The 26687-nt window shown below is 51.6% G+C and overlaps 1 protein-coding gene across 1 annotated transcript in view; it reads left to right on the forward strand.

The window, feature by feature from the left end:
• Positions 1-6221, forward strand: part of TXNDC16 (thioredoxin domain containing 16) — a 42583-nt gene extending 36362 nt beyond the window's left edge. The window contains exons 16-19 of the mRNA XM_054400424.1: positions 334-472; positions 1672-1832; positions 4390-4580; positions 5944-6221. Coding sequence (XP_054256399.1) covers positions 334-472; positions 1672-1832; positions 4390-4580; positions 5944-6221 — 769 coding nt within the window. The remainder of the gene's footprint in view (positions 1-333; positions 473-1671; positions 1833-4389; positions 4581-5943) is intronic.
• The last annotated feature ends 20466 nt before the right edge of the window (positions 6222-26687 follow it).

Below are 26687 nucleotides of genomic sequence, written 5' to 3' on the forward strand. Positions count from 1 at the left end.
TGGATGGTTGGTGTTTGGGTCTTTTCCCATTATTTAGCTGCTGATGTCTCAGTGGAGAAGAGCTGTCTGGGTGTGTGGGTATATATTTAGTGTCTGGTGCAAGCTGGGTACATGCCTGTTTCAGAAGGGGCCGAGGGAACCATCTTTTCCCACCAAACCAGGACTGTGCAGGGGCTGCAGGGTTGGTGATGGGGAGCCTGACCTTTTCCTTTTGCAGGTGCCACCACATCCTGGTCCTCACTTTTTCACCATGGAGCTACCAGCTCTGGAAGCAGCAAACTTGGGCTGTGTCAAGTCTCTTGACCAGTCCTGGCTACTACCTCTCTTTCCCAGATCCAGTAAGTACGCAGTGTCCCCACCCGCCATCCTCCTTGCCAGGAGCGGAGGTCAGAGCGTGGAGAGCATCGCTTTGGCCAAAGAGAACACACAGGAGATGGTGCAGATGATCAGATATGAATTGCTGGGTGCTTTTGTAAGTAAAAAAAGTCCTTTTTTCCCACTGTGTTTGTTTGCAGAAGCACTGATGGTAGCGAGGAGCTGCGCAGAGTGAAGATGTTTACTTGTTATTTTTCTCATGCTGAGTTACTCTTGGCTTTAAATTTTTATGGCTTGGATCAGGCAGTCTGGACAGAAATCTGCTCTTCATTGTGTGGTCTCACGGGAGGAGACCCTGGGAGTCCGTGGCTTCTGCCTGGCTTGTGCTCATTGCTGCTGTGGTGGCTTGGCTTCTTGCAGGGTCTGCCCCCTGCTTCTTGCACATGGCTGTCAGAGCCTGGGCAGAGCAGTAAGATGTGGGGCTGGGCTGAGCCAGTCTGAGCTAGCTGTGCTTCTGCCTTCCCAGCTCACACCCCTTCATCTCAGAGCACACAAGTGCTCCTCCAGACTTGGTTTACCATGTGCAAGATTCATAGAATGGTTTGGGTTGGAAGGGACCTTTAAATGTCATTAGGTCCAAGCCCCACTGCAGTCAGCAGGGACATCTGCAACAAGAGCAGGAATAAAGCCCTGGAATAGTTCAGGGAGGGGGCATCTACCACCTCTCTGGGCAACCTGGGACAGGGTCTCAACACCTTCACCATCAAAAATTTCTTTCTTTTCTCTAGTCTGAATCTCCCTCTTTTAGTTTAACCCCATCACCCTTTGCCCTGTCACAAAAGGCCCTCCTCAAAAGTCTGTCTCCAGCTTTCTGAACAGCCCCTTTAAGCACTGAAGGGCCACCAGGAGGTCTCCCTGGAACCTTCTCTTCTCCAGACTGAACAACCTCAACTCTGCAGCCTGTCCTTGCAGCAGAGGGTTTCCAGCCCTTCCATCATTGCTGTGGCCTCCTCTGGCCCTGCTCCAACAGGTCCATGTCTTGGCTGTGCTGAGGACTCCAGAGCTGGCCCCAGCACTGCAGGGGGGATCTCAGCAGAGTGCAGCAGAGGGGCAGAATCCACTTCCTCCACCTGCTGCCCATGCTGCTGGGGATCAGCCCAGGACATGGTTGGGCGTAGACATCTCCAGCATGCACCAAGTTCCCAGCACTCACACATTGTTTTTGGCATGCTTGCATTCCATGTGGACCCTACAGCCTTGCATAGCCTCTGAACTCCTCATGTAAGGACAGAAAGCCAAATTACATCCTGCTTTCTCCTCCCGCAAACCCCAACTTCTTGCTTTGCTGTTCTGCAGCCAGAAATCACCGTGCAGAATCTACCCCACCTCTTGCAACTCAGAAAGCCTTTCCTCATCCTGTTCAGCGACGGTGGCATCGATCACATGGAAAGTGAGGAAATGCTGAAGTTGGCAAAAGGAAGAGCCCAGCAAGCATTTGTGGCTTGCTGGTTGAGCTTGTGAGTGTGTGAAAACCTCTTTTTCTTCTTTCCATTATCTGGCTCTTAGCGTTTCAGGGTAAGAAAAAAAACCTGCTTCTGCAATTACCGTCTAGCTGGTAATGGGACTATTTGCTCTGGAGTCATCATGAGTTGAGAGGTCAAATCATTTAGCTGTGATTCAGAGTGTTTTCTGGGCAGCTGCAAAACTGCACAGCAAAGTGAAATTAGGAAATGCTTAATTAATGGCAGAAAGATTTATCAGTAGAGTAAAATGTTCTCAAAGATATAAAATGGTGGCTTGACCCTGCCTTTGATGTTATTTTTTCTTTTGCCACATGTGGGAGAAAAATTTGCCCTCCTGGAAGTGTCATGGGGTGATTTTTTTTTCAGCAGGAAAATTACTGATTGTTGTCTGGAAGAATGTTCTGAGCAGCCAGAAGAATCAGTGATAGAATCATAGAATGGCTTACATAAAGATCATCTACTCCAACCTCCCTGCCATGGGCCTGGATACCTCTCAAGTAGACTTGATTGCTCAAGGCTTCATGCAGTCTGGCCTTAAATACCTCCAGGGAGGGGGCATCCACAACCTCTCTGTTGTACTGAAGAACATTTCCTAAGATCTGGTCAAAACCTACTCTCCCTCAGGTTAAAATCAACCCCCTCTTGTCCTGTTGCTAGACAACCTTTATGGAAAGTCCCTCTACAGATTTCCGGTAGGCTCCCTTCAGGTATTGGAAGGGAGGTTCCCTTGGAGTCTTCTCTAGGCTCCCTCAGTCTGTCCTCATGCTCCAGCCCCTGGATCTTCTTTGTGGCCCTCCTCTGAACTCCCTCCAACAGTTCTATGTCCTTCTTGTGATGGGGATACCAGAACTGGACCTCTAAGGCAGACTTGAAAAATAGTCAAGAAACAAATCCAGGAGCTAAGAAATGGGAAGTTGTAGAAAAAGGGATTTTTGCTTTAACTCCTCCCAAGTTGTGTTTTCAATTTTTGGCCTCTGTTTGTTTTGTCCAAGCCCAGAGAAACCTCCCTGATTTAATCATAACATGCTTTGAAGTCTGGGAAGTGCCATGCAGCGTAGGCTGAAGTTGAGCTAAGAGGGAGTGCACATGTTCTCAAAGAGAAGACAATCTGTTTGCCAGGAACAAGAGCCCCTGAAACTTCCCCACCTACACATCAGCCTGTGCTCTCCTTTCCCCAGAAGGAAAGAGCTGACCTTTGGCAGAGCAAAGAGTCTTGTCACAAAAGAGACCAGAATATGGCTCAGAAAGAATCACAGAATGATTTTGGTTGGAAAAGACCCTTAAGGTCATCACATCCACATTAACCCAGCTTTGCCAAGTCCACCACTAAACCATGTCCCTCAGCAGCACATATACACATGCCTCCAGGGATGGAGACTCCACCACTGTCCTGGGCAGCGAGTAGCATAGTCCTATAAAGAGGACCTCATTCTCATTGTGAGAGCCAGCTTGGATCTTGAGCATCACTCTCAGCCTGAAAACAGTGCTGGAAAGACCCCACATCTTCATGGGCTTGCTGTTCCTCCATCTCAATGTCCTCTCTTGATTCTCTCCATATCACTTGGGGAAGTTGCCCTCCTAGCTCCTCAGGTTATGGGGAAGTACTCAGCAGCTGCCCAAGGGCTGGACCACCTGAGCACAGCCCTCTGCACCAGCACCTGCCTGATCATCCCCTGTGGACTTGGTACAGCCACGGAGCTGGAGTGAGCTGGTAGTGCTCCCTTCAAGGAGGGGCTAACCATGAGGAGCTGCAGGACCTGTCCCACTCCTTTGTCTCCTGTTCTTCTCCTGAAGAACATTTCACGCCCTCCTACTAATTGTGCCCCAGCTCCTTCTGCTCAAGGATCTCTTTACATATCTAATCTGTTGTCCACTCCCTCTCCATTGGACCCTAAAGCCTTGCTTAGGGCACTGAGTCATAGAATCATTTTGGTTGGAGGAGAACTTTAAGGTCATGGAGTCCGACCATTAACCCGCAGCTGCCAGGCCCATCTCTAAACCACATCCCTCGGCAACACTGAAACCCCTTCAGGGATGGGGACTCCACCACTGCCCTGGCCAGCCTGTTTCAGGGCTTGCCAACCCTTTTGGGAAAGAAATTGTCCCTAATGTCCAACCTGAACCTCCCTTGGTGCAACTTGAGGCCATTTCCTCTTGTCCTATCACTTGTTCCTTGTGAGGAGGCTTCAGCCTCCTTTCAGGGAATTATGGAGAGCCAGAAGGTCTCCTCTCAGCCTCTCTTTCTCCAGGCTGAACAACCCCAGTTCCCTCAGCTGCTCTTCATAGGACTTGTTCTCTAGACTCCTCACTAGCTTCAGTTGCCCTTCTTTGGACATGCTCCAGCATCTCAGTGTCCTTCTTGTAGTGATGGGATGAGCTTATAAGTAATGATTGAGCTTATAAATGATGTGGTGAGCTTCTACAGCTGTGCCATAGACCAAACCATGTGCTTTGCTGGATGCAGCCCCAGGGCTTTGGTGTTTGCTTGGCTCTCGGTCCTGTTGTGCTGCCAAACTGTTGGTGAACAAATTGAATCTGCTCTTCCCCACAGGAAGAAAACTCCAGTGGGACATGGGATCCTGAAGGCATACTTTGCCACCATGCCTTCCCTGCCTGTCCTCATCTGGGTCAACCTTCATGTTGGGGGTCAGGTATTCAAGTTCCCACCAGAGCATCCCATCACTGAAATGAACATCTTGTCTTGGCTGGAGAAGCTAAAAGCAGGACTGGAGATTCCCAGCAGTAAGTGGATGTGGGTTTGTAATGTTCCTAAGCACACACTGCTAGCTCTGCTCTGTTTATGAGAAGATGCAATGTGCAATAAATTGTCTGCCCTGGAATTTAATGATGGAAAAAGTAGCTCTGCAAGTTTGAGCTGGAGAAGTACAAATAGTCCAGCCAGAAGAGAATAACCATGCTCCTGAGATTGCTTTGGGGCTGTTTGATGTTCAGAGCCAAATGTTGAATAGTTCTGTATCAACATCTTTTCTCCTGATAATCCCCAAAGCTGGCTGTGTTCTCTGGATCTTCTGGAGCACAGCTTGCACATCAAACATCTCCAGCCTCCCAGCTGTTAGCATGAGGAAAAGCTTCTCTTTAGGCACCTTCCAGCATTTCCTTGGATGGGAGAGGATAACAAAGCTGGTGCTCTGCTGTGACCTTTGAGACATAAAGGGTTGGCTTGTACCATGACATTTTTCGTGGCATCCCTTCTGCCTTCATCAGCTGTTGCAGCTTTGGGGAAAGGGTGCACAGATGTTCCTTCCCTGTGTGTTATGTATGTTATCCATCTTAGCCATGGGATGCTACAGGAATCTTGGGAATCGATGGTTGTCAGCCTCATCCAGGCTCTGGAAAGGCTGTGAGGTGACACCACTTGATCCCTCTGAATCTTAAAAAGCCTTTCAAAGCAAGTGTTTCCAAAAGCATGGTGAGGTGGGATGTGTAGGCTCTCACCAGAGCTGAAGACACCATTTCTGACACAGTACTCACTGGGAGAACCCTCTGAGACTGTCGTCCTTCCACACCTCTTTCTGCCACCACTGCTGAAGGCATCTGGCTGGCATGTAGGTCTCTAGGTAAAGACCTTAGTTTTCAAGGGTGTCAGAGGGATGAGCTGGTGGTTGAGCACGGCCAAAGTCTGTGCCAGCCATCACAACCTCCTTCCTCATGTTTTGAAGTGAGACAAATTCTGTGATCAGTCTTAAAAGGAGGAATTAAAGAGCCTCTTCAGGAAACGGGACCGCTTCCTCCTCCCCTCACTCCTTACAGCATCTCAGCAGTGCATTGTCATTAGCACAGTCATTTGGGACACCAGTGAAACATCCACCCACTGGTGGACAGAGGGGAGTGTGACCTTCAGAGTGGGGATGTCTGAAGACAAAGGGATCCACACAGCCTTGTCCAGCTCCAGTAAATGCTCGTGGAATCCTGGGTAGTTTAATTTGGGTGGTGGTTAGTTTGAGAGGAAAGAAGGTGATCTTTAAGGAAAGATCTTTGCATGCACTGGAAGGGCAGAAAAAAGCCTTAATTCTTTCGCAAGGGAAATGACCCTGCAGTGGGGCTGCATAATTAACATTAACATGGGGCTATATCTGCTTCTCAGGTACCTTGTCTGAAGAAGACTGGAAGCCACCTCTCCCTGCTTATGACTTCCTTCAGATGATGGAGACAGCTGAGCCCTCCCTCCACACTTCCCACCAGCATGGAGAAACACCATCACAAAGTCCACCAGAAAGCCTGAGAGGGGACAACACCATCCAGGAGGAGCCATCCCAGGAGACCAAGGCAGAGAAAGTTGGATCCCCTGGAAGGGACCTGCGGGGTACAGCCCCAAGACTGGCAGCAAGGGAGAAGCAGGGCAAGAGACACAGCGAGCTCTGAGAGCTGGGAATCCTCCTGCCTGGGACAAGGAAAGGTTAGGGACCCTAGAATCACAGAATGGGTTGGGTTGGAAGGGACTTTTCAAGTTCATCTAGTCCAACACCCCTGCATTCAGCAGGGACATCTGCAACTAGAGCAGGTTGCTCAGGGCCAGACAACCTGGCCTGGAATCACAGAATCATAGAATTGTTTGGGTTGGAAAAGATCTCTAAGGTCATTGAGTCTGATCATCGACCTAACCACCACAGCCATTAGACCACGTTCAGGGGTGGAAACCCTCTCCCTTTCCCATCTCTTCATGATCCTTTACACCAAGGGGAGAAGTCCTTCTAGCTATAAATTCATGGAGAGAAGATAAATCAGCCCCTAAGTCTCCCTGTGAGTTCCCTGCTGCAGTGCCTTGATTGTTCTGCAATGGCTGTGATTTCTGATGCCACAGATATGTTCATACACCCCACACCTTGGGCCTCCCAGCTGCTGTCCAGAGATGGCCCCACAAAGGCAGAGTAGATGGGGTTGAGAACCCCCCTTGACCTTCTGGCCAGACCTTTTAATGCACCCCAGGGGACCACTGTCCTTCTTGGCCACCGATCACGTTTGTGGCTCATGGTGCAGTTGCATTTGTGTGAGAGCAGATCTGTTGCTGGAAGGAGCTCAGCACAGCCCATAGCTGGAGAGAGCTGGGGCGAGCTCACCACATGCTAGAGGCTCAACCACACCACAAATTGTGCTGCGAGACTCAAATCAGCACAGCCTGGCCCTCTAGTTTCTGTTTGTCTCACACAGGCCCCCAGGCAGGAAGGGGTGAGTGATTTCAGGAGAAAAAAACATTTCTCTCCCTCCATGGTTGCAGCAGCAACTCTACCACTACGTGTCAGCAGAAGCTGCTCTCCAAAAGCCATGACATCTGCACTGTGTTAGCTGGAAGGGCAAGTGTGCCACCCACACCAGGGTTGCTTAAACTGGCACCCGTTTGTGCTTACAGAATCCCTGCATGATAGGGATTGGAGATCGTCCAGTCCAACCCCCTGCTAAAGCAGGGTTATCCACAGCAGGTTGCACAGGATCACAATATTCAGGTGGGTTTGGAATCTCTCCAGAGAAGGAGACTGCACAACCCCTCTAGGCAGCCTATTCCCAGGCCCAGCACCCTCACAGCAAAGAAATTTCTCCTCATCTTCAGAGAGAACCTTCTGGGTTCCAGTTTGAGCTCACTGACCCTTGTCCCGTCACAGGACACCACTGGAAAGAGTCTGGCCCTATCCTCTTGCCCTCCCACTCTTTAGCTCTTGCTGAGTACTGATCAGATCCCCTCTCAGGCTTCTCTTCTCCAGGCTAAACATCCCCAGGTCTCTCAGCCTTTCCTCCTCACAGAGATGCTCCAGGCCCCTCAGCATCTTTGGAGCTTCCACTGGACTCTGTCCAGTAGTTCCCTGTCTCTCTTGAACTGGGGAGCCCAGATCTGGGCTCAGTACTCCAGATGTGGCCTTCCTAGGGCAGAGTAGAGGCAGAGAAGAACATCCCTTGACCTGCTGGCCACACTTTTTAATGCACCCCAGGAGACCATTGGTCTTCTTGGCCATCAGGACACATTGCTGGCTCATGGTGAACTTATTGTCCACCAGGATTCCCAGGTCCTTCTCCATGGAGCTGGTTTCCAGACGGTCCTCACCTGTACTGGTGCAGGGGTAAGAGAAGTGTGTGGTTAAAGCCATTCTATTACGAAGCCAGAGTTCAGGTCATCACAGCAGCCATGAATAGCTGGGACTAGAATCCTGCCAGCAAATCCCAAGGGCAGGCAGGTTAGGAGATGGCTTTGCTCAGCGCTGGCATTTTCTTGGTTACAAGCCCAGGGGCTTATTTGCAGCCTCAATTTTTCTCTGCTCTCAGTGACAGCAGCCAGGTTGGTGCCTGCTGAGCTGGGGATGGTGCTGGGAAAGAGGTCTGCAGCAAGGCCAGCTCTTCGGCGTCGAGCAGAGGGAGCTGTAAAGTGAGGTTGGCAGTGCTGGGGACAGACCCTTCTGAGGTGGGATGGAGCTGCTTCACAGCCCTGTCTAGATGGGAAGATGAAGGCCTGGGAAAGTGGCTTTACAGGCTATGCCCATCTCCTGGGGCCGGCAAAAACTCTGTTGCTCCTTGCTGAAGGAGCTGAGCTGGTCAGCATGGGGTGTGGGCTGGGAAGAGCCATGTGTTTGGAGGCTGCTTTTGTCTAATCCCACCTATGCCATGATGAACATCCCTTCCCCTTTGATAAACATCTGCTCCCTTCCACAGCACAATAGAGATGTGCTGAGAGGGTCAGATCCTCCCCCTTATGGCTCTGAAGTTACTGGAAAGGGGAAAAATTGATGGTAAGAAGCTGTTGAGAGCCTTTTAAAGTCTCTGTTTCTCATCCTGCAAGCAGCCCACGTGGTCGGGAGTATTTTGAAATGCCCAGAAATAGACCATCAGTCCTGGGTCCTCCATGAAGCCCTTAATTGGAAGACCATTTTTGGACTTAATGACAGGCTTGGAGCCAAGACAGATATATTTAAAGTAATCAAGTGTGGCACATGGATGGGAGCCTGCTGTGCTCTGAGCATTCCCAAGGGAATAAGTAGGTCAGGGCATGAGCAGATCCTCCACCAGTTCCTGTCATTCCTCTGCTATATGACATTGTTACAGATTTGGAGAATCAGAGACAGGAAGGGACCTCTGGAGATCATCCAGTCCAACCCCCCTGCTAAAGCAGGGGCACCCACAGCAGCTTGCCCAGGATCACAATGTCCAGGTGGGTTTGGAATCTCTCCAGAGAAAGAGACTCCACAGCCTCTCTGGGAAGCCTCCTTCAGGGCTCCAAGAAACTTCACAGGAAAGAATTTTCTCGTCTTGTTAGATGGAACCTCCTGGATGCCAGTTTGTGCCCATTGCCCCTCGTCCTGTCACTGGGCACCACTGAAAAGAGTCTGGCCACATCCTCTTGCCCCCCACAGGCCCTTTAGCTTTTGCTGAGCATTGTTCAGATCCCCTCTGTGGCTGCTCTCCTCCAGGCTCAACATCCCCAGGTCTATCAGCCTTTCCTCCTCACAGAGATGCTCCAGGCTTCCATCATCTTTGTAGCTTCCACTGGACTCTCTCCAGTAGTTCCCTGTCTCTCTTTAACTGGAAACCCAGAAGTGGACCCAGGACTCCAGAGGTGGCCTCACTAATCCAGACTAGGTGGGGAGGAGAACCTCCCTTGACCTGCTAGCCACACTTTTAATGCACCCCAGGAGACCATTGGCTTTCATGGCCTCGTGCTACTGGGCTCTGCAAACATCAGTTGTTTCCCATCCTGTCCCCAATAATGTCACTGTTCCACCTGGCACAGGTGAAGGGCTTCTCATTGATGTCTTAAATTCCATCTCAAGTACGGTCAGTCTGCATCTGGATAGTGGAGTTCCCATCCCTGGAGGGATTGAAAAGCTGTGTAGGTGTGGTACTGAGGGACATGGTTTAATGGTGGACTTGGCTGTAGTGGGTTAATGGTTGGACTTGATCTTAAAGGTCTCTTTCAACCTAAACATTTATGTGATTCAGCAAGATGAGAAGACTTCCTACATCCCTGCTCTTCTTGGCCCCATGTCCTTTGTCGGTCACAGCTCTTCTCTCAGGAGCTTGTCACTAGGGGTCAGTGCCACATCTTGGTTATTGCTGCTTCTCTTCACAGATGCTGGAGCATTGCCACCAGAGTGGGGCAGGGGGGCAGGGGGAAGGCTATCTGGTGGGGTCCTGTGGGGATGCTGGTGGCTGTTGGCTCTGAGGGCAGTGGCTTTAGCAAGCCTGAAGGGCTACAGGGCCAGTCCTACAGGCTTCAGCTCCCACATCATAAAATCACAGAATGGTTTGGGTTGAAAGGGGCCTTTAAAGGTCATTTAATCCAACCCCTGCAGACAGCAGGGACATCTGCAACTGGACATGGGGAGCAGCTGTGAGGGCTGGAGCACATCCCACCAGGATACCATCCCAGCAGGAGCAGGATGCTGTACAGCACACATCATTCAAAGGCAAAGAAGGCAGCCAATGATCATCAACAGACTTGTGTGCTTATCTGCCACTTGTTTGTGCCTCAGGACATGCTGATGCTGAGTGAGAGAAGGCCACAGGAAACACTAATGTGTGCCTGTCTGGGCACACCACGGCTCCATCTGCCCAAATAATGAGTGGTGCATGCTGGCCTGAAGATCTGATAACTTCCTGACAGAGAGTGTGTTGACTGTTTAAGGCTTCAGACCAAATTCTTCTTTTGATGGTACTTCATTTCAGTGTCAGGGCAAAGGTGGACACCTATATGTGTGTTGGGAACCTTTCAGGAGTTTAAAGGTGATGAAATGATGATACACCAAAAATAAAAAGGGTGATGTGCTTGTCCTGGAGGGCAAAATTATGTAAACTGTATGAAATGAAAGGAAGTTCTTCATCTGCTGTGGTCTGACTGGACTTTCACCACCCTCATCGAGCCTCATAATTGGTTGGAGGGAGAAAGGCTTGCAGCATCACTGTGATGGAACATTCTGGGTACATGTTGTGTTTTCCATGTTGAAAGAGCTTTTAGAGAAAGAGTTATAGAGGGTCCAGCTGCCTGGTTGGGCTAAGAGGTGGTGGATTGAAGAGTAGCAAATCTCTGGGGACCTGTTTACAGGACGGAGGTTCCTGATGGGCTGGTCAGATGTTGGAATAGGTTCCCAGGGAGGTGGTGGAGTCACAGTCCCTGGAGGGGGATTAAACTCTAGGTCCATGGGTGGGCTTGATGTCCTAGAGGTCTTTTCCAGCCAAAGCACTTCTATGATTCTATGTTGTCTGCTGCCCTTGGGCTTTCAGTGACAGGCACTCCAAATTCTTCACACTCCCACCTGCTCTCACTGAATCTCTGAAGGGTGCTCTCCAAACCATGGGACATCAGGAAGGAACCACAGCATTTCCCACAGCTTTTTCACCCTTTAAGCAAAATGTGGGTGGTGAAACTCTTTGTTCCTGTGAGGGTGGTGAGACACTGGAACAGGCTGCCTAGATAGGTGGTAGATAACTCAGGCCAGGTTGGATGGGGCCTTGAGCAACCTGATCTAGTAGAAGGTGTTCCTGACTATGGCAGAGGGGCTGAAACTAGATGATCTTCCAACACAAACCATTCTATGAAAGACAAGTCCTTGCAGTGGAAGGTGAATCTTCCAAATCAGCTCTTCTGCTCATCCTGGACCACTGATGGCCACAGTCCATCCTGGTGAGCCTCACTCCATGGCCAGGGCTCTGCCATAGGGATACAGCTGCAGGATGGCTGAAGAGAGGTCTGTAGCAGGGAAATCTGTAGCAGGGAGGAGGTGTGAGGAGAAGACATTGTCCCCAGCAGAGAGATGCTTCAAGGCAGGAGCAGGGGCACGGGAAGGACATGGCTACTTGTGCGTAGGCAGCTGCCATGCCAGCAATCCTGCAGCTCTGCCAGGATGTGAAGCAGGACATAGACCTGGTGGCCTGGCTGGCTTTGTGTCTCCTGGGCTCAGCAGTGCCTGGGGCTGTGCGGGGACAGGAGGTCTGGCAGGGCTGGGGGATGGTAGTGACCAGTCAGTTCAGTTCATCCAGCTGCTGGCTCAGCCTGGCAGAGATGTTTTTCCTGTTGCCACCTGGCAGGGCAGGTTCCTCTCCAGCACAGCTTGGCCACCCTCCTCTGTCATAGAATCATAGAATCAGTCAGGGTTGGAAGGGACCACAAGGATCATCCAGTTCCAACCCCCCTGCCATGGGCAGGGACACCTCACACTACATCAGGCTGGCCAGAGCCTCATCCAGCCTGGGCCTCAACCACCTCCCTGGACAACCCATTCCAGGCTCTCACCACTCTCATGGTGAAGAACTTCTTCCTCACATCCAGTCTGAATCTCCCCACTTCCAGCTTTATTCCATTCCCCCTAGTCCTATCACTACCTGATATCCTAAAAAGTACCTCGCCAGCCCTTTTCTGCCACAGGTACCCTCCCCTGTCACGAGGCAGCCTCCTCTGTCACGGGGCACCCTTTTCTGCTGTGGGGCACCCTCCTCTGTCACGAGGCAGCCTCCTCTGTCACGAGGCAGCCTCCTCTGTCACGGGGCACCCTCTTCTGCCATGGGGCACCCTCCTGTACCATGGGGCGCCCTCTCCTGTCACGGGCCCCTACCAGCAGTGACGGAGCTGAGACTGGAGCTGTTTGCTCACAGCTGCTGAGTGACACTGGTCTTGTGCTGAGGCTTTTTCAAACTGCCTTGGGCAGGTGGACAACCAGACCTTCAGCCCACGTTTGGAAGCATTTTACAGGGGTGATGCGAACCCTAGAGTTACCCAGGGGCATGGAAAAAGTATCCCATGACTCAGCAGCTCCAGTGGGAGTCCACAATGGCAAGCAGACCCAAACCAGTTTGCTGAGCCCATGCAATGTCCTTGCTGGCTGTCAGTTTGGGGCAGAGCATGGTAGTGAGGAGTGACCTGGGAGAAATCTGCAGACAGACAGGCAGACCTTGATCTGGGGGTGGGACAGGAAGCAGTCAGGGCTGTATTGGCACAGCTGGAGGTGGCAGAGGAGCTGTGCTGGGGAAGGGAGGATGCAGGGACAGGATGGAGCTGGGATGTGAGATAAGGGGTGGAGGCTGGGCAGGATGGGTTTCCTCATTGTGTAGGATGAGTCTTCTACTTGGCCCTTCCACTGCTAAAAATACAGCTGTGCTCCTGGTCCTGGTCCTGGTCCAGCAGGTACCCCCAGTACCCAACAGCAGAGTGGTAGTGATGGGATCTCCATCCCTTCTGCCCCATGCGCAGCATGGGCAGGGGTTGGGTCTCACTGGCTCCATTCTCCTGGAGGTGGGAATTGGGATAGAACTAAGCCAAGCAGGCTGAAACCAGCTCCTGAGCTGAACTTCACCTTCACCCTTCCCAATAGAGAGGTGCTCCACCTCCAGCAAGTCCTTCTGGGACTACACCCATCCTCCTGGTCTGTCCTCAAACTGGGTGTCACTGCTGGGTATCACTGCTCATGCCGCTGGCTGGTCAGGGTGACTCCCACACCCAGCCTGCAAAATCAAAGCCCAGCCTGGAAGAACAACCACCACAATGGACCATGCTATGGCAGTATCTTCAGTGTCTTTCCCCCCTCCTTGGAGAGTTTCCTGGGGCTGAGAAAGGTGCAGCGATGGCATGACCCTGGTGCCACGTCCTTGGCTCCATTGTTCATTGTTCCTTCTTTACACAACTGACGTGGGGAAGTGATAAGGGGGTAGAGAGAACAGCACTTGGGCTCCTGCTCTCTGCCAGGTTATTTCCCCGGTCTCTGGACCTCTCCTTAGGTAAACTCAGCTCTTCACCTCCCTTGGAGTTTGCTTTGCCCTCCTGCACTCATCCAGCATGGCGCGGGACCCAGGAAGAGCAGCACAGCTCTATTAATAGCCCTTGCGGTTGCTTAATCCCTTCTTGATGTTGAAAAAGTGCCTGCAACACCATGATTCAGCTCATGGGGGTAACACGTGGTCTGCTTCCCCAGTGGGGCCGTGCTGGGAAGGCTCCCAGCTTCACTGCAGACCTGGAGAGCAATGCTCAGCACTCTGGTGGGGTGGGGATGGTGGGGAAGGTCCTTTGTTCCATCAGCTAGGGATTTCTTGGCTTGCTTGCAACACAAATAGTCCTATCACTAAACTTGCTCTTGTTGTTCTCCATTGGCAGCTGCCCAAGCTCTCAGGCTGGTCTCTGTGCACAGAATCACAGCACAATTTGGGTTGGAAGGAACCTTGAAGATCATCTACTTCCAAGTCTCTTCAATGGGCAGGAACACCTTCAACCACACCAGAGGCACCTTTCACTAGACCAGGGAATCATCTTCCACAATGGACCTGTAAAGAGTAAGAACCAGGACCCCCAAGAAGGGCAAAGCCATGGAACTGTTGCTATGGCTCCTTGTACCCAGGGCTGAAGTAGGCTCATGAGGATGAAAGGCATGGCGTCCCTGCCCCAGCCTACCTCCATGTGCAGTCCTACCCAGAGGAGAACGGACAGAAGAACCTATTGGTGCTGTGCATGGAGCATCTTCTCAGGCCCCTTTTGAGTTTTGAGTCTTGGAGTCTTCTTTCCACAGCTGAGCTTGTGAGTGACTCATGTTGGGGAGCTTTGGAGGGCTGGTTTACCCTGGAGAGATGCTCTGTGGGACTCTCAGTGGACCCTCATCCTGCTGACGGAAGGTAGCTGGGAGAAGTGGTCCATGGGGAGAGGTGGGATTCTGGACATGGAGGTACCACAGGGCTGAGTGGAGGATTCTGTGAATGAGAGAGTCCAGCTTTGCACAGGAGAGTAGAGGAGGAAAGCCCAGCTGTGAGTGGGGCCAGACACTAACACCAAGGCAACTATTTGGAAAGGTCCAAAGAGAACTGCAAATGCTTTCAGGAGCACAGCTGGAATGGTGTCCAGTGGGACAGCTCCCAGCATGAGGGACAGAGGTAGGGCAGGGACATGGCCAGCACCTGGCCATTTATTACCCTTCCTGTGGGGTTGTGTGGGATCTATGGGGCTTCTTTTAGCTGAGCGTTTTGAAGACACCCCATCCTCGTGGACCTATGAAGAACTATAAAGTGTCTCTTCCTCCCTTGTTGGTATGTGGTGAAATGTGGCTACCACCATCTAGAGCCTCCTGGTTGGCTCCCAGCAATCAGCTCCTTTAGGTTGAAATCCAGCCTCCCTGCTGGAACTACAGGCAGGAGAGGATATCTGAGAGTTTAAAGGGATTAGCACCAGCCAGGTCTCCACGGACCTGCCCAAACCCGAGTGCAGCAGGACTGGAGCCAAGGCATAGCTCAGCGTCACTGCAGGAGAGCCAGACCCAGACGTGCTGCTGGCAGCTGCCTGAGGGCAGAGCTGGGACCATGAGCAGAGGCTGTGACTCACCAGCCTTTCATCAGGCAGCTCCTTGCTTCTTGGGGCCAGTTCCCTTTAATGTATTTATCAATGATCTGGATGAGGGAATCAAGGGCACTCTCAGTCAGTGTGCAGATGACAGCAAGCTGGGAAGGGTGCTGATCTGCTTGAGGGTAGGGAGGCTCTACTGAGCCTCTACAGAGGAACCTGAACAGGCTGGACTGATGGGCCAAGGCCAATGGGATGAGATTCAACAAGGCCAAGTGCTGGGTCCTGAACATGAACACTCCAGGCTTGGGGCTGAATGGCTGGAAACTGCCCGGTGGAAAAGGACCTGGGGATGCTGGTCGACAGCTGGCCAAAGACAAGCCAGTGCATGCTCAGGTGGCCAAGAAGGCCAGCAGCATCTTGGACTGGATCAGCAATAGTGTGGCCAGCAGGACCTGGAGAGGGACTGGGCACTCGTGAAGCCACACCTTGAATACTGGGCTCAGCTTTGGGACTCTTACTCCGAGAAGGACATTGAGGTGCTGGACCATGTCCAGAAAAGGGCAACAAAGCTGGGGAAGGGTGTGGAGAACAGCTCTGATGAGGAGTAGCTGAGGGAACTGGAGTTGTTCAGCCTTGAGAGAAGGAGGCTGAGGGGAGACCTCATTGCTCTCTACAACTCACTGAAAGGAGGTGTTAATTACAAAGTCTTAATTACATACTGATAAAAGCTGTGCTTCCACATCAGACCTGGCTGTGACATTCATCTGTCCCTGGGTCCCACCTGGCTCTCAGGCAGTGCTGCTCTGTGTTCCCACTGATCCCTGTCCCTAAGGGATCAATAAATCCCAGGATCCCTGAAGAAAAAGCCATTAGAAACTCAACCCATTCTTTTCTCTTCAGCCCATGAATTGTTCTGGGCTTTGAGCACCCATCAGGAGGTAGGGACTTTTGTGACTGCCAGCTTGACCACAATACCACAGCCTCACAAAGTCAAATGTTGGAGCAGGGCTCGAAGACCACTCCCAAAGGACTTGGAGATCCCAGCACCCACCTGAAAATGAGTCACAGGATCACAGGGTGTTAGGGATTGGAAGGGACCTCCAGAGATCATTGAGTCCAAACCCCCTGCCAGAGCAGGACCATAGAATCTAGTGTAGGTCACACAGGAGCACATTGAAAGTCTCCAGAGTAGGAAACTCCACAACCCCTCTGGGGAGCCTGTTCCAGCGCTCTGTGACCCTCACAGTGAAGAAGTTCCTCCTCATGTTGAGGTGGAACCTCCTGTGCTGTAGTTTATATCCATTGCCCCTTGTCCTGTCACAGGGGTCAGTTGAGAAGAGCCTGTCCCCTCCCTTCTCTGTGACACCCTCACCAGTCCTGAGGACCATCTGCATGAGGCCAGAGCTGTACCTGCAGCAGCGACCAAGAGCAGCAGTGAAGGGCTGGACAAGGTTGGCATCCAGCCTTGCCTCTCCCCATCCATCCAGAGGAGCACCTAGTCCTTTCTCCCAGTTTGCAACTGGTGGGTATGGAGCTTTCTGCATCAGAGGCCCTCATTCCAGGTGCCTGGTTGTAGCAGGCCTGGGACACCAGCAGGGACTGTCCTCTGTGCTTGGACTGGGCAAATGGGGATCTCCCTGGGAGGAAAGCAAGTCAGGACAAAGCCACAGAGAGTGAAATGGGAAGGAGGGAGGGAGGGAGGGACATGATTCAGGCTGTGTCACCCCAGGACAGCGCTGCACCAGCTGGAGGAAATCCCACTTGATTCATGGTTGGGAAGTCTGTGGCTTCTGGGGACCGCGGTGACCCAGCGATGCCACCCCACAGCCAAGTGGGCTCTCGGTGACAGGGCATGGCTGGGTGCCAGCATCTCTCCCTGACTCTCCTGTAGCCTGGCTGCAGAGGACTCAAGATGTTGAGGGTGACAGGCAGGTCACCACAATGATGCATGGGCTGAATAAGAGAGAAAGTCAGAATGTTTCACCAAGAGGGATTTCTCTCTTCCTCAATTGCAGGCAGGAGCGCAGCATAGTCCATTTTAAGGACCTGGCTCCATCTGGGGAGAGGTGTCAGATGTTTTTTACTTTATCTCTGATTCCCAGGAAACAGGAGAAGCTTCACAACACAGCTCCCTTTGGCACAGCTTCAACTATTCCCCTGGCAAGCCATGTCCTGCAGTGTAGAACCAGCTGGCTGCTCTTCCCAGCCTGATGGCCCCAGGTGTGGGACACCCCACCACATCTGTCTCCACAAGATGTGTTTTCCACCCTGGCTCGACCCCAGGCTCCTTGCTGTGGTCCCTTCAGAACAGGAGTAGGTGAATATAGAGGGGCTGGGTTAGCTCCTGGTGACTGCTGACCATCACCAGCTGAGGTTGCTCTGACTTGTCCTGTCCTTGGACTCGTTCCCTAAATCCCAGCTAGTGTCTGCTGCTGGAGACAAGCTGCAGAGACCTTCAGCGTAAGCCAGCAGGGTCAGCCTTACATTCCTCCCCCAAACAGCTCCCAAAGTACATCTACGTTTTTAAGGATATGAGTTAAAGCCATTTAATCACAACCCTCCTACTGTCCATTTCCTTTGGACCTCCTTGGCTTTCCATGATTTTTCCTCTTGAGTAACACCCCTCTGAGGTCCCAAGGATGGCTGAAAATTGAGTCATCAGCAGAGAAGACCACTCAGCCCTGCTCTCCTCCTCTCTTCCGCACCATGGGTCTTCTGTGATCCACCACGCTGTGATGAGGGCAAACTCCTCTATCCATCCACCTCCCATGGTGGGTCAGGAATTTTCAGGGAAAATAAGTGCTCCAGCAATGCCAGGAAGCATTCTGCTGCGTCCGAGGAAAACAGCACTGAGCTTTTACCCTGGAGGGGTTTGCTTACCCTTTGCCTGCAGCCAGTCAACCCCAGTGACAGTCCAGGCTCCAGTGGGGATGGGATCCCTGCCACCCACCTTGAACAGGGAGTGGGACCAATCTTCATAAAGGGAATTGTCCTGTTTCATCCAGCCCATTCTCCACTCTGGGGCTGCTGGTGGTGTTCCAATGCCATGGGGACATTAATGTCTGCAGTAACTGCACCAACATAGAATCAAGGAACAGATTTGGTTGGAAGGGACCTTAAAGATCATCTAGTTCCAATCCCCCTGCCACAGGTAGAGACATCTGCAACTAAAGCAGATTGTTCAAAGCACTGTCAAGTCTGACCTGGAATGGGATGGAACATCCATGGTTTCTCTGGGCAGCCTGTTACAGTGTCTCACCACCTTCATAGTCGAGAACTTCTTCCTTAAATCTAATCTAATTTTATCTTCCTTCAGTTTAAAGCCATTACTTCTTATTCTATCACTACATGCCCTTGTCTAAAGTCCCTTCCCAGCTTTCTGATCAGCCCTTTTAAGCACTGAAAGGCCACCAGTAGGTCTCACCAGAGCCTTCTCTTCTCCAAGCTGAACAATCCCAACTCTCTCAGCCTGGCCTCACAGCAGAAGGCTTCCAGCCCTCCCATCATTGCTGTAGCCTCTGGCCCTGCTCTAACAGGTCCATGTCCTTATATTGGAATACTGAGACCCAGCTGCCCAGCTCTTCAGCCAAGCCCTTCCATCTCCTGCTCAATATTGAGGATAAGAGATGTTTTTCTTGGCCTTCACAGAGAAGTCCTCTCCATTTTCTTTCCCAAATAGAGAAGGGTCAGCAGCAGGCTGACCATGCTGCTGTCATCATTTCATTCTCTGCAAATCTCAGCTCTTGCTATTTTTGCTCTGTGCTCTCCTGGCTATTGCCTTCTTGTGGTGACCTCCACCTGCCCTTTGCTGCTCCAGTGCCCTTTGCATTGGGCTGGGTGGGTTTTCCCAGACCACAGTAGCTGTTGGTCTGTGTTGAGGCCAGTTTGGGGTCCCACAAACCAGGCTGGGGCATGCCACAGAGCTGTGGGCTGATGGGAAGTTTCCAGCTGACTCCTCATCCCACCCCATCCTGGCTGTCCCCACACCATGCCAGGCCCTGGGATCTGGCTGCCTTCAGGAAGCAGCCCTGCTCTCCTCAGTTGCTGCAATTCCCAGGGACCCCTGCAAGGACAGAGGTGTTCTCCTGCAAGGAGAGGGACCCCCTGTAAAGACAAGGATACCCTCAAATGAGCATAGGTACCCCTGCAAGGATGAAGATCCCACAATGAAGATCCCCTACAAGGACAGGGACCCCTCTAACGGAAACCCCACAATGACTCCCCACAAGGACAGGGACCACCCTATGGTAACAGAGACACCAATGCCAGGGCGAGGACCCCACAGTGACCTCCTAAAAGGTCTCCACAGGGGCCCCCTGCAAAGACAGCAGTTTCCTGTGAGGACAAGGGCACCCTCCAGGGCCTTAAACCCTCTTTAAGGATGAGGACCCCACAATGACCTGCTGCAAGGACAAGGACCCCTCTATGAGAACAGGGACCCCAATGCCAGAATAAGAACCCCAAAGTGATATCCTAAAATGACAAAGACTCTGCAGCCCCCCACTGCAAGGGCAGGGACACTTCATGAGGACAAGGACACTGCTCAAGGGGCTTAGGAGCTTTGCAAGCATGGTGGCCCCACAATGACCTCCTACAAGCGTATGGACCCCCCCACCAATTCCAAGTCAAGAACCTCATTGTGACTTCCTAGAAGGACAAGAACTCCACATGACCCCCCTGCGAGGACAGGGACCTCCTAGGAGGACAGGGTCCATTCTTTCAGGGATGAGGACCTCAAAGGTCTCCCCTATGAGATCTGCTGTTCCAGCAGCTGTACAAGTCTTTGGGTCTGCTCTTCCATTCCCAGAAAGGCACCAGCAAGTCCAAGCAGAGGGAAAGTGCAATTAAATGGGCTGTAAGGAATGTGCTGGGTACTGCTGTGCAGAGGCAAGTCTCCAGGCAAACACACCCGTGAGAAGAAATCCTTCCTGGCTCAGCACCTCCTTCTGAAAACAGAGTGACTTCAGAAAAATCTGAGAACAACATCAGCTGTTCCCCTCCAAGAGGGAAAGAATGGAGCAAACTGGCAACATGATGGTGCTTGCTGACCACATGTGTGATTTTGCCCTGCTAGGGGATGGGGATTGTGCTCCTAGGGCCTTTTGGTAGGCTGGATGGTGGTGTGGAGGCATCAGCAGCAAAGACCCTCTCAGAGCATCATGGTAATGCTCAGGCAGAGCTGATCTCCCTTAAAAAGTTGTCAGCTGTTAAATATTTATAGAACCATAGCATCATAGAATTGTTTGGATTGGAGTAGAACTCTAAGATCATCAAGTCCAGCCATCAACCTAGGACCACCTTGGCCACTAAACCATGTCCTGAAGTGCCATGTCCACACATTTCTTAACACCTCCAGGGATGGTGACTTCGCCACCTCCCTGGGCAGCCTGTTCCAGTGCCTGACCACGCTTGCAGGAAAGAATTTTTTCCTAATATCCAACCTGAACCTCCCCTGGCACAGCTTGAGGCTGTTTCCTCTCATTTTGTCAACTGACACTAGGGAAAAGAGGCCAATGCCCACCTCACTCCAGCCTCCTTTCAGGGCAATGAGGTCTCCCCTCAGCCTCCTTTTCTCTAGGCTGAACAACTCCAGTTTCCTCAGCTGCTCCTCATCAGAGCTGTTCTCCACACCCTTCCCCAGCTTTGTTGCCCTCCTCTGGACATTCTCCAGCACCTCAATGTCCTTCTTGGAGAGAGGGACCCAGAACTGAACCAAATACTCAAGGTGCAGCCTTGCCAGTGCTGAGTACAGGGCGACACTGGTCCTGCTGACCACACTATTGCTGATCCAGGCCAGGATGCTGGTGGCCTTCTTGACCACCTGGGCACACTGTTAGCTCATCTTTAGCTGGCTGTCAACCAACACCTGCAGGTCCTTTTCTGCTGGGCAGTTTCCAGCCACTCAGCCCCAAGCCTGGAGCATTCTTGAGGCTGCTGTGACCCAAGTACAAGACCCACTACATGGCCTTGTTGAACCTCATCCCGTTGACCTCACCACATCGATCCAGCCTGTCTAGATCCCTCTGTAGAGCCTCCCTCCCCTCAAGAAGATCAACACCCCCACCCAGTTCAGTGTCATCCGCAAACTGACAGAGGGTGCCCTCAATTCCCTCATCCAGATCACTGATAAAGACATTAAAGGGAACTAGTCCCAGCACTGAGCCCTGGGGAACACCACCAGTGACTGGCTGCCAACCAGATTTAACTCCATTCCCCACCATTGCTGCTTGAAGATGAGCCCAGCTGCTCCATGAAGCATCTGTATCTGGTGCCAGTGGGATCAACCAACAAGAAAAGTCCATGCCAGGGAGGAAGAACTGTCCCCAGTTTGCATAAACAGCTTCTCCTCTAAAAAGAAAAGTGCTGAGCAAGCCACCCCGAGGAAGGATGCTTGGAGTGAAAGACCTCTCCAAGAGAGTAACCAGCTGCTTGAACAAGCAGATATCCTGCCCTGGATTTCCTTGTATTTGTTTTTGACCCCTGACCTCCTCTCAGATTTGTGTTTTGATGTCCTGGGCTGAGCCAAACCTCCCTGGCAGTGGGAAGTCCAACTCCCAGAGCACTCAGATTTCTGGGCTGATTTAGCTGCCAAAGCTTGGGAAGGCAAAAGACAATGAAGGAGGGGTAATGGCAAAGCACCACCTGCAGAGAAACCTGCTGAACATGGTGACTTCTGATGACCAGACACACCAGGACACAGCCTGGAAGCATTTCCCTTGTCCCCTTTCCCTTTTCTTTTGTCCCCTTGTCCCCATCCCCATGTGCAGAGCTGAAGGAGGTTTGCAGACTTCATGCTCCTTATCTATGTCGTGGACATGGTCCTGCAGCAGACATGAGGGAGTGTGATGGACTTGCTGGAAACAGCCTCAGGGGACCAGGGCATGTCAGGGACAGTGATGACCCAGGGGGCTGGAAGAAGCAGGAGCCTTCTCATCAGATGCAAGAGGTTTCCAAAATCACAGCCTGATGAGATCAATCCAAAACCTCAAGTATCTTCCTCCAGCAGCCCTGTGGACCACTGGGCAGAGCCCAAGTGCTGGCTATGCACTGGCTTGCTGACAAGTAAGTGCTGAGGACTCATCCTCATGCAGCTACGAAGTCAATCCAACATCTGTGGGGCCCTCAGAGTGTCCTTCCAGCTGTAAGTGAGCAATTCCCAGCCCAAATTGGATGGAAAAAGTCTTCAGTGGAGGAAATAGCATCTGCTCACAACAAATAAATGTTCTCTCATGTATACAGCCACTCAGCATGACAAACTCCATCGCTCTCCGTGGCCAGAGCTCTGGTAGCACGAATGGTCAGGGATAAACACAAGCAAACAGCCTTGGAATGGCTTCTTGTAAACACAGTGACTGCTCTTTTAAAATCTCTTCAAAGAGCTGTCTCCTTTGACATTTCACATCTGTCCTGGCCAGAACCATTTCCTCCTGTCCTCCAGGCTCCACCGTCTGCCGTGACAGTGGTATTGGGGATGTTGTGCTCCCAGCAAACAGTATTTGCCCAACCCTGTTCCACCAACCATTGCTATGCTGCTTAATCAGCATCTCCTAGGTGCCTCTGAGGGTTGGAACTACAGTCTAGGAGGTAGCAAAGGAGGGAAGATGGTGAGGAACCTGGTGCTGGACAAGGTTCCATAGAATCATAGAGTGTTAGGGCTCAGAAGAGACCTCCAGACATCATCAGTCCAACCTTCCTGCCAAAGCAGGATCACCTAGGGCATGTCACACAGGACATCAAGACCCATCACTCCAGATGGCTCTTGAACATCTCCATAGAAGGAGACTCCACAACCTCTCTGGGCAGCCTGCTCAGGGCTCAAGCACGCTCACAGTAAAGAAGTTTTTCCTCATGTTGAGGTGAAACTTACTGTGTTCCAGTTTGTGTCCATTACCCCTTGTCCTATCACAGGACACTATTTAAAAGACACTGGCCCATTCTTCTTGGCAGCCACCCTTCAGATATTGATAAATGGATTTGGGAAGGATGGTGAGCTCAGTCAGCTCTGGAGGTTTCTTCCAGTGCTTTTGGTGCTGCCTAAGCAGAGGACAAGTGAGGAGCAAAGCCCTTCTGCTGTGCATTGATCCTGCCCTCTCCTTGACATGCTGCACATGGCTCAGTGCAAACCCTGGTACCAACACAGGCTGGAGAGCAGCCCTGAGGAGAAGGACTTGGGGGTGCTGGTGGGTGCAAAGCAGGACAGGAGCCAGCACCGTGCGCTCCCAACCTCAAGCCAGCCCCTGTCCTGGGCTGCATCCAAAGCAGAGTGGGCAGCAGGTGGAGGGAGGGGACTTTGCTACTCTGCTCCACTTTGCTGAGACTCCACCTGCAGTGCTGGGGCCATCTCTGGAGTCCTCAGCACAGGAGAGACATGGACCTGTTGGAGTGGGGCCAGAGGAGGCCACAGCAATGATGGGAGGGCTGTGAGGCCAGGCTGAGAGAGTTGGGGTTGTTCAGCCTGGAGAAGAGAAAGCTTCAGGAAGACCTTCTGGTGGCCTTTCAGGTCATAAAAGAGACAATTGGAAAGCTGAGGACAGACTTTTGAGCAGGGCCTGTTGTGACAGGACAAGGGGTGAACTAAACCAGGGAGATTCAGACTGGAGAGAAGGAAGAAATTTTTGATGCTGAGGGTGGTCCCAGGTTTCCCAGAGAAATGGTAGATGCCCCATCCCTGGAACCATTGCAGGTCAGGGTTATCTGGGGCTGTGAGCAACCTGTTCTAGTTGCAGATGTCCCTGCTGACTGCAGGGAGGTTGCACTAGATGACCTTTAAAGGTTCCTTCCCACCCAAACCCAAAGAGCCAGGGAAAAACCCCACAGTTCAGGAGCCTGCTGGGAAAAATCCAGCTGGAGACTTTTACCTCTGGTGGATGCTCTTTGGAGCAACCAGTAGCAGGGATAAGTCTGTGGATGCTCAGCATGAGGAACAGCTCCACCAGACCTGTGGGAATCTTTCTCAGCCAGAGCCAGCGCAGTGGCTCGTCTGGGCCTCTCCTGGCACAGCACAGTGCCGGCAGCATGGGGCTGGCTGTGGGAAGAGACCACTGAGCCAAAGCAAGGACCTTTCATTGCTGTGAGAGCTGCCAACACTAATAGGAGCAAAGCTAGGCACTGCTGGGAGCCCTGTGCCCTGGAGCAGAGGCCATCCCCATCTCCCCTTGTTATTATTTCCTCTTTTTATTAATCTTCTGGAGTTTCCTCAGTCTCGGGGAATGGCAATGGGAGTGATAGAACAAGAGGAAATGGCCTGAAATTGTGCCAGAGGACATTTAGGTTAGATATAAAGAAAAATTTCTTCCCCAAAAGAGTGGTAAAGCTCTGGAACAGGCTGCCCAGGGAGGTAGTAGAGTTACTGACCTGGAGGTGTTCAAGAATCATGTGGACATGGCACTTTGAGGCATGGTTTAATGGCTGTGGTGGTCTTAGGTTGATGGCTGGACTTGATGATTCTAGAGGTCTTGCCAACCAAAACATTCTATCAATCATGTGCCTGTACTCAACACCAGTGAGGCCACACCTCAAACACTGGGTTCAGTTTTGGGCTTGACACTCCAAGAAGGACATTGAGGTGCTGGAGCGGGTCCAGAGAAGGTCACTGAAGCTGGTAAGGGTCTGGAGAACAGGTCTGGTGAGGAGTGACTGAGGGAACTGGGATTGTTTATTGTGGAGAAAAGGAGACTGAGGGTAGACTTCCTTGCTTTCTACAACTCCCTGAAAGAAGGCTGGAATGAGGTGAGGGTTAGTCTCTTCTCCCTAATATCAGGTTATAGGATGAGAGGAAATTGCCTGAATTTGTGCCAGGAAAGCTTTAGGTTGGATATTGGGGAAAATTTCTTCACTGAAAGCATGGTCAGGCATTGGAACAGGCTGCCCAAGGAGGTGGTGGAGTCACTATCTCTGGAGGTGTTGAAGAAATGTGTGGACATGGCACTTTGGGATGTGGTTTAATGGCTCTGGTGATCTTCAGCTGACTGTTGGAGTTGATGATCTTAGAGGTCTTCCACCACGCAAACAATTCTGTGATTCTATGCTGGGAAGATATTCACCCAGGGCATGGAGGAGAAATTGAGGCAGAGAAATCATAGACTCACAGAATTGCGTCAGCTGGAGAGGACCTCTCAGGTCATCGAGCAGTGTGCCAGACTCGCAGGACTGGAGGGGTGGTGTTTTGACCAGGACAGGATCCCACTCACAAAGTGTCTGCTCTGAGAAGCAGGTTTTCTCAGCTGCTTTTTTGTTCAGAGGGTTTTTATCTCAGCCGCAAACTGGCATCTTCCGCAGCTGGTGCAGCCTAGTGAGAACTGCAGCGAAAGCAGAGCAGGAGGCAGCTGCACAGATTTATTGTCTGACTGTTTTGTCAACCCTGAGACCTTTGCTGTCTCCCTTGCATGAGCTCGGCTCAACGGGGAGCCCTGTTTGTACCTAATAAACGGGGTTTGCAGGCAGGGTCGCAGCACTGAGGGCATGGGGCAGGCTGGTGGGTGATCCATCGTGCCCAACCATGGCTCATCACTCTTAGGGCCTTTTGCAAAGCCAGATGCTTGACATGAATTTGACACTGTTTAGTCTCTTCTTTTTGAAGATTTAGATGGCTTTGGGAACAGCACCACTGCTGGCAGGCCAGCGGCATTTCCCTGAGGATTCAATGGGCGTGGATGTTTCCATATTTCAGGGAAATCCAGTGAAAAAACCAGCTGGTTATGGGAATACCCCCGATTTCCAGGGCCTGCCACAAACACGGTGTGCTTTTGAGTTGGCAACCAATGTGACCTCTTCCAGTCCTCTCACGCTGCCGTTGCCCCCACGGCAAAGCCTATGAGCGTCAGGGAACCGTGGTGCAGTCTTCACCATTGACCTCCCCCACTCGGATAGAATCATGGAATGGTTTGGGTTGGAAGGCACCTCGCAAGGTCACCTAGTCCAGGCCCCTGCAGTGAGCGGGGACATCTGCTAGAATCACAGAATCATTAAAATTGGAAAATCCCTCTAAGATCATGAAGTTCAACCATCAACCCAACACCACCGTGCCCACTAAACCATGTCTCAAAGTGCCATGTCCACATGTTTCTTGAAGATCTCCAGGGACAGGGACTCCACCACCTCCCTGGCAGCCACCCTTTCAGTAGGAAATTTCTCCTAATATCCAATCTAAGATGATAACATAGATGTGTCTCCCTTCAGCTGTATAAAGAGCAATGAGTAAGAATATATATCGTGTGTGCCATCTGAATGCTCTTAAAGGAGAGGACTTTCTCCTGGGTTGAGTACCATGCAAACCAGCACAGCAAACAAACAAGCAGTGGCCTCAGATGCCTTGCTCCCTTGCCAAGCCACAGCAGCTGTATTTTTAGCTCTGCATCCTGCTTGGGCTTGTACAACTTTCCCTCCTTGTCTGTTCAATCACTTGTAGATCATCTCTGACCTCTGGCTGTTTTTTTCCCAGCCTGTCGGTTGTCCCTTTGGTTGGTTTTCCTACAGCAGACTAGAGAACTCTGGTCCCTCAAAACCTTCCCCTGCATGTGTCTTTTGGCTGAAGAATGGCTTCAATACTTAAAGAAGTCTAAAAGAAAGATGGGAACAGACTTTTGAGCAGGGCC

The sequence above is a fragment of the Indicator indicator genome, chromosome 4 (genome assembly GCF_027791375.1).
Source record: "Indicator indicator isolate 239-I01 chromosome 4, UM_Iind_1.1, whole genome shotgun sequence".
NCBI classification, from domain to species: domain Eukaryota; kingdom Metazoa; phylum Chordata; class Aves; order Piciformes; family Indicatoridae; genus Indicator; species Indicator indicator.